This window comes from Halichoerus grypus, chromosome 5 (genome assembly GCF_964656455.1).
Source record: "Halichoerus grypus chromosome 5, mHalGry1.hap1.1, whole genome shotgun sequence".
Classification (NCBI taxonomy): Eukaryota; Metazoa; Chordata; class Mammalia; order Carnivora; family Phocidae; genus Halichoerus; species Halichoerus grypus.
In genome coordinates this window covers 104,178,384-104,186,564 of record NC_135716.1, presented here as the reverse complement: position 1 = coordinate 104,186,564, position 8,181 = coordinate 104,178,384, and the positions used below count along the sequence as shown (strand labels likewise).

The window sequence follows — 8,181 nt, the reverse complement described above, 5'->3', positions numbered from 1 at the left end:
AAACCCCGAAATATCCACACCTAAATGCATCATAATTAATTTCAATCAAAATCTCACGAGCTTTATTATTTTTTTTTTTTAGATTTTATTTATTTATTTGAGAGAGAGAGAATGAGAGACAGAGAGCATAAGAGGGAGGAGGGTCAGAGGGAGAAGCAGACTCCCTGCCGAGCAGGGAGCCCGATGCGGGACTCGATCCTGGGACTCCAGGATCATGACCTGAGCCGAAGGCAGTCGCTTAACCAGCTGAGCCACCCAGGCGCCCCTCACGAGCTTTATTATAGATATCAACTAGTCCATTCTAATATTTATATGGAAAAGCAAAAGAACTAGAATAGATAAAACAATTTTGAAAAAAGAATAAAATTAGAGGAATCAAACTACCTATTTTTAAGATTTACCATAAACCCAAAGTAATCAAGATAGTGTGGTATCACAGAAGGGAAACATAAATCAACAAAACAGCAAAAAGATCCATACAAATATGGCCAACTGATTTTTGACAATGGTGCAAAAACAATTCAATGGAGAAAGGGTAGTCTTTTAAAAAACTACTGGTGAAAAAATAAAGATAAATAAATAAAAATTAATGGTGTTGGAGCAATTGGACATCTATATGCAAAAAAAGAACCTTGATATTAAAACTCACACTTCATACAAAAATAAACTCTAAAAGGATCTAAATGTAAAATGCAAAACTATAAAAATTTTACAAGAAAACACAGGATAAAATCTACATGTCTTTCAGTTTGATGATGGGTTCTTAGACATAGTAACAAAAACATAATCCACACAAGAAAAAACTCATAATCTGTATTTCATCAAAATGAAAAACTTTTGCTTTACCAAAAAGACATGGTTAAGGGACAAACTATGGATTGGGAGAAAATATTTGCAAATCACATATCTATCTGACAAAGAATTTGTATCCAGAATATGCAAAGAATGCCCAAAACTTAAGCATAAGAAAACAAAAGACATGAATGAATGCTTCATTAAATAGGATATTAAAAATGATAAATAAGCATGTGAAAGATGTTAACATCATTGCACTAGGACAGTGCAAATTAAAACTATGATGACATATACCACAACACACTTATCAGAATAGCTAAAATAAAAAATACTGCCAATATGAAATGCTGGCAAAGATACAGAGCAATGGCAATTCTTTCACAATACTGGTGGGAATGCAAAATGATAGAGTTACTCTGCAAATCATTTCAGGGGTTTCTTACAAATATGCATTTACCACATGACCCAGGAACCCAGGAATTGCATGGAGCACTGGGTGTTATACGAAAACAATGAATCATGGAACACTACATCAAAAACTAATGATGTACTGTATGGTGACTAACATAATAGAATAAAATTAAAAAAAAAAAAACTCATGTCATATAAAAACCTGAATGTGAATCTTTTAACTCTATATATAATTGCTAAAAAGTGGATGGGTAGAGGCTTGAATATAAAGGGATGGTGGGAGGGAGTTTTTTTGGTGATGAAACTATTTGTGTCTAGATTATAGGCGTGGTTTCACTGACTGAGAATTTACTATTAAAGAGCTAGAAACTACTAAACAAATAAATGGAGTATTTAACTACCAAACACTAGGATTCATGATAGTAGACCAAAAATAAGAGTGTTCCTTTTTCAGATGAATAATGCACACTTTTCATTTTACAATTTCATTTATTTATTTACAGAGCATGGGACTGGGGGAGGGGCAGAAGGAGAGAGAGAGAGAATCTTAAGCAGGCTTCATGCTCAGTGCAGAGTGGTGCTTGATCTCACGACCTGAGACTAAGCTGAAATCAAGAATCGGACAACTGAACCACCCAGGCACCCCTACAATTTCATTTAAATTGAGGTTAAATTATACACAGAATAGTGTCACCAGAATTAGCAAATAAAGGCGCCCTGTTAAATTTCAGTTCAAATAAATAACCATCTTTAGTATAAATGTGTCCCAATTACGGAATGGGATATATATGTATATATATAATACATATATATATATATATATATATATAATGAATATATATATTCATTATTTATCTGTAATTCAATTTAACTGGGTACGCTATTTTATCTGGCAATCCTTATACAGAAAAATGCACAGATCCTAAATCTATATATTTGAATGAATTTTGGTAAATGTTTATATCCATACAACTAATACCCAATCAAGATAGAGAACATTTCCATTACTTTCAGGTTCCCTTTTGTCCCTTGCCAATCTTCATTCTCTCCACCACAGGCAAGGCCTGTTTAATTATTTCTGCCTATTGCTAAACTTCATATAAATGGAATTGTATAGTCCGCTTCTGTGCCTGGCTTCTTTCACTTCTTTTTTTAAATTCATGTAGGAGTCAATGGTTCATTCTGTTTTATTGCTAAGTAATATTCCATTGTAAAATATAGCAAAATTTTAAAATCCATTCTATTGATGGACACAATGCTTGGTTCTAGTTTGGGGCTATGAATGAATAAATATATACAGTTATAAACATTCTTGTACAATTTTTGTCAATGTTTTCATTTCTTTTGGGTAAATACCTAGAACTGATCTTGCTAGTTCACAGGATTTAATTTATAGGAAACTAAAACTACTTTCCAAAGTAGTTGTGCCGATTTATATTCCTACCAACAGCAGGCAAATTTCAGTTACTCCGTATCTTTGCAAATGTTACCATTGTTAGTCTTTAAAATTTTTGACATTCCATTGGCTTTGTTAATTTTATTGTCCATTTTCTATTTCACTGATTTCTGCTGTGATGTTCAGTATTTCCTTCTTAGTTTTTATATGCTTTTCTTTTTTTTCTAGCTAAGATGGAAACAGATCATTGATTTTATTTTTTTAAAAAGATTTTATTCATTTATTTGACAGAGAGACACAGCGAGAGAAGGAACACAAACAGGGAGAGTGGGAGAGGGAGAAGCAGGCTTCCCGTGGAGAAGGGAACCTGATGTGGGGCTCGATCCCAGGACCCTGGGATCATGACCTGAGCCAAAGGCAGACTCTTAACCACTGAGCCACCCAGGCGCCCAGATAATTGATATAGATTTCTAAGCACTGCTTCATCTGCATCCTACAAATTTTCACATTTTATGTTTTTGTTTTTATTCAGTTAAATGTTTTATTTCCAAATATTTAAGACTTTTCTAGACACCTTTTTGTTAGTGATTTTTAACTCCATTGTGGTTAATAGCCAAGCATATGGTCTACTTTGCTGAACGTTTCATACATGCTTGAAAATAATGTCTATTCTACCACTATTGCATGTAGTGATCTAGCAGTATCAGTTTGGTCCAAATGCTTTTTGTTCAAATCATATTTTTGTTAGTTTATCAGTTGCTAAGAGGTTCATTAAAATCCTCAACTGATTGTAGACTTGTCTGTACCTCCTTTGTCAGTTCTTGCCTTGTGTATTTTGAAGCTGGTATTCGATGAAGACACATTTAGGATTATATCTTCTTGATGAAGTACCCCTTTTTTATGAAAAGTCTATCTCCAGTGTACTCCTTCTTTTAAAGTCTATTTTGTCTTATATTAATATAGCCACTTGTTTTCTTATGCTTACAGTTTGCATGTTCTATTTTTCCTCATTTTGTGTCTTTAAAGTTTAACTCTTGTAGACAATACATAGTTGGGCCTTTAAAAAAATCTAGTTTTTAATTGGAGTGTTTGATTTACATTTAAGTAATTACTAGTTGGGTTGGATTTAGGTCTATCATTTCGCTATCTGTCCTATATATTTTTTACCTACATTTTCTGCTTTCGGATAAATTTCCTTCAGTATCCATTTTAATTCCTTTTAATTCCTCTAATTTTTTTTTTTAATTCTGCCTTATTTTTTTATAGCAGTTGCCAAGGGATTTCAATACATAACATACATAACCTTATCAGTCTATAGTTAGTATTCCACCACTTTAGTTTTTTAAGATTTTATTTATTTGACAGAGAGAGAGAGCACAAGCAGGGGAAGCAGCAGGCAGAGGGAGAGGGAGAAGCAGACTTCCCGCTGAGCAGGGAGCCTGATGTGGGGCTCCATCCCAGGACTTTGGGATTGTGACCTGAGCCAAAGGGAGCCGCTTGGTAACCGACTGAGCCACCCAGGCATCCCAGTATTCTACCAGTTTAAGTAAAATGTAAGAACTGCCACTGTGTAATACCCTTTAACCCCTGTAACTTGTATTACTGTTGAAATCTAACTATACACCAGTATACCATGCTAAATTCAGTTATCTTTTAAAAAGATTAAGAAAAAATTGAGTCTTTTATACTCACATACTATTTCCTCCCATCTAATGTCATTTACGTTCAGCCTAAAAATCCTCCCTCAGCTTTCCTTATAGGTCTGCTAGTGACAAATTCTATTTTTATGAAGACTGCTTTACTTTGCTTTCATTTTTGAAGGACGTTTTTACTGGATATAGATTGGTAGGGTTTGGTTGGCTTTGCTTTTTAACTTCAGTACTTTATAGATCTCTTCCTGTTGTCTCATGACCTCCATTGTTTCTGAGGTGAAGCAGCCAACATTTATTGCTCCCCTGTACGTAGTGGGTTCCCTACTACCACTCATGGTGGCTTTTAAGATTTTCTCCTATCTTTGGTTCTCATCAGTTTTAACTATGATGTCTTAGGTGTTTTCTCTGTATTTATTCTGCTTAGAGTTCACTGAGCTTACTGGATCTGTGTATTTATAGTTTCACCAAACTTGGGAAAAATTTTGACCTTTACTTAACTCATCTTTTTTCTGCCCTGTTTTCTCTCTCTTCTCCTTCTGGAAATCCAGTTACATATGCACTGAACTGCTGCATATCACCCCACGTGGCTTTGAGGCTCTGTGCTTTCTTTCTTCCCTTCAACCTTTTTTCATTCTTTATTCTTCAGATAGGATAATTTCTATCCATCTGCACTTCATTACAACCATTTTTCCTTTTCATCTTTGAGCCTAGTTCTACTAACTGCTTTAAAATCCTCATCTGCTAATTCCAAGATCTGGATTATGTTAGGATCTCTTTCTACTTTGTTTTTTCCCCCGCTTTTGACCATAAATCACATTTTCCTGTTTCTTTGAATGTGTTATCTTATATTCTAGTCATTGTTGATATGCTAAAGAGACTCATTTTGTTATCATGCCCTGGAAGTGTTATGATATGTTCCAATAGGCAGTTAAATTATTGACTACTCACCTTGATTTTATGGAGGATTGATTTTACATTACATTAAAGGTTTTGTCTTTAGATTCAATGCAAATCCTTAGTCCTGGGCATAGTCTTTTCTAATACATGGCCATTCTAGGGATTTGACAGAAAGCCTAAGATGCTTACCAAGCCTTCTAACTTGTCAGGATTCAAACTCGAAATTCTGTTTTCTCTTGCAATACAGAGCAACAAGCTCTGCTCAGATTTTTCAGCCTTCCAGCTCTGGCTTTCCACCAGGTTCATGGAGACTTCCCTGTACAAGCACAATTCAGGAGTTAGCCAAAGAGTTAAGAGATTTATATGTAGATTGGAAGGTTGCTTCTCCTTCAGTGCCACCTTCATTTCTAGAATTTCCTCCTCAATATACAGGTCCTCTAGCAGCCCCCAATTTCTCTGACCCCTCAAACCAGTAAGACTGCAACCTTCTCTTGAGTTCTAGCCATCCCTTACCGGACAGACTTGGGAAATGTCCTGAGGGAAAAAGCTATATATAAGCATAAGTCTCAGCCTGTTTTTGGTCATTCCCCCCAGGGTCTTTAGACAGTTATATTTTGTCCAGCGTTTATTAATTGGGAGGGTTTGTACATTACAAGCTATTCCACCATTACCAAAGGTAGAAGTCTTTCCTTTTATAATAATTATTCAATGCTTGCTTTAATGCTTCAGAAGAAAACAACACAGAATTAGCACTTAAATGTCCTTGGCTCTCTCCCCTTTTGTGTAACAGACTAAAAATGGAATATTTCATATATATATGAAATATCTTTTATCTCAAATGAAATAAGTCAGGGGCCCCTGGTTGAGTGTCCGACTCTTAATTTCAGCTCAGCTCTTGATCTCAGGGTCGTTAGTTCAAGCGCTGTGTTGGGCTTCATGCTGGGCATGGAGACTACTTAAGAAAAGAAAAATGTCAAAATGATTTCTTGTTAATCACTGCTCCCCGGAAGTAGGAAAGTGTACATTCAACTTCCAATGAATTTAATGAAATTTAAGCTATGGTTGATTAAGCCACAGAAATAGTTAAAGTTAGACCAACTAAACTAGCATATAGCAAAGCTATTTCTGTTATGAACTACCAAAAAGTACAAGGCTCTACAGTCATGAACTAAAATAAATGGAGTGCTATTTACAACTGGGAGAAAGAATGTGACTACATACATACATACAGTGCCATAGCAACTGAGCTAAGTGATATGACAAATCTTGACTAACCCACTGCCTCCAAATTTAAATTTTTTAAAACTGTATTTTGTAGTAAGTTTCCCATTTGTCAACTTGGATGTGAAAGATGTTATTTAAAACCAAACAGCAACTGTACATGGCTGGCTGAACATTTATAATTCAACAATTATATAACCTCCAAAATACAGCAGAATATGAACCACACAATTAGGATGTCAGCTAAAGAAGACAAGGCAATTCAGAAGGATGTCATTTTGTGGCATGTGCTCAGCTGAGCTTTAAGTAAGTAGGACTGCTGGGTGGGACTTATTCTTCCCACCTCTGCTTATATGCAGTAATACCAACTGCTATAAGGACAACTCATCTTATCGTCAGGACAGCTGACTTTTTAAGAAAGAAGAAAGTTCCACGTTGTATAAACTCATTTCATAAGTAAAAACTGCTTTTAAACAACTCTGTTTATGAATGTCTCTGCAACTTTTCAGGCTTGGTCTGCTCCATGTGTGTATATCCTGAAAAACTACTAAAATAGCAACAACTGATGATGTTATAGGGAAAAAAAACTCACTGCCACAGGAAACCAAGTATTGTTGAATCAACATCTTTCTTCTTGGTCACTTGCTTTATAATTATTAGGTAAACCAAAAGAACTGTTCATTTTACAAATATGTGTATATGCATATATGACTGAAATTAGTATCTAACAATAGAAAATGTCTAAGTTCATGAAGTTCATCAACAGGATTCTGAGCTATTTTCTGGTATGGAAAACAAACTTAGCATCTCCATCTCCAGTGGATGCATGTTGTCGCCTGTGATAATTAAGGAGTGTAATGGTCCTCCCAAGTCCACAGCACACATTTGCTGCAAAGTGCCCGCTGCAACTTTCTGGTCTTCGGCTCCAACCCTGGCTAAGCCAACACAGAGTGTCTTCTCGGTGACTGCTATTAAGAGAAGAAAAAAATACTGCCATTCAATTCAGCAAATGCATTATCCCGCCCGACATTTAAACTAACATTAGTACCAAAAGTACATTTAAAGAAGCCCCAAATATCTTAAATCTCCTGAGTCACTCATTACAGACCAATTATCTATTGATTTATCTAATGCTTTTCTAAATTATATGAACTACCTGACATGTAAAGTGGGACTTCCTAACTTTACTCTTTCAGAATTCTTTTTTTTTTTTTTAAGATTTTATTTATTTGACAGAGAGAGACATAGCGAGAGAGGGAACACAAGCAGGGGGAGCAGGAAAGGGAGAAGCAGGCCTCCCGCAGAGCAGGGAGCCCGATGCGGGGCTCAATCCCAGGACCCTGGGATCATGACCTGAGCCGAAGGCAGATGCTTAACGACTGAGCCACCCAGGCGCCCCCTCTTTCAGAATTCTAAAGGCTTGCCCTTGTTTAAGTTTTCAGGACTTGATAAACAATTATGTATATCCATACTCTTTATGATTGCATAGCATTTGTCTTTAAATAGCTTTTGAGTGAACAGTGTTTACTACCTGCCTGTATTTTCAATAAGTTGCTTGAGATATGTTCACACTGACCAAGATATACTAGAAAAACAAGGGGATTATGAGATAAATACACAGATTTGATTTTTTGCTTGGCCACCTAATCAAGCTATGTCAAACTTTAGTTTTTTCATTTTTAAAACAAGAACACTATCTTTCTTAAATGGTGGTTGTAAGGGATAAGATAACAGACATGAAAGAATTTAGTAAACTACAGAGCCCTGAACAAATAACAGGCATTATGACATTACTTATGCTTTTAAGTA

The 8,181-nt window shown here is 35.6% G+C and overlaps 1 protein-coding gene across 3 annotated transcripts in view; it reads right to left on the bottom strand.

The window, feature by feature from the left end:
* Window positions 1–1,675: 1,675 nt before the first annotated feature.
* Window positions 1,676–8,181, bottom strand: part of DPH5 (diphthamide biosynthesis 5) — a 42,307-nt gene continuing 35,801 nt past the window's right edge. For all 3 annotated transcript variants that reach the window (XM_078072684.1, XM_078072683.1, XM_078072682.1), the window contains one exon: window positions 1,676–7,340. In XM_078072684.1, coding sequence (XP_077928810.1) covers window positions 7,132–7,340 — 209 coding nt within the window. In that variant the 3' untranslated portion in view covers window positions 1,676–7,131. The remainder of the gene's footprint in view (window positions 7,341–8,181) is intronic.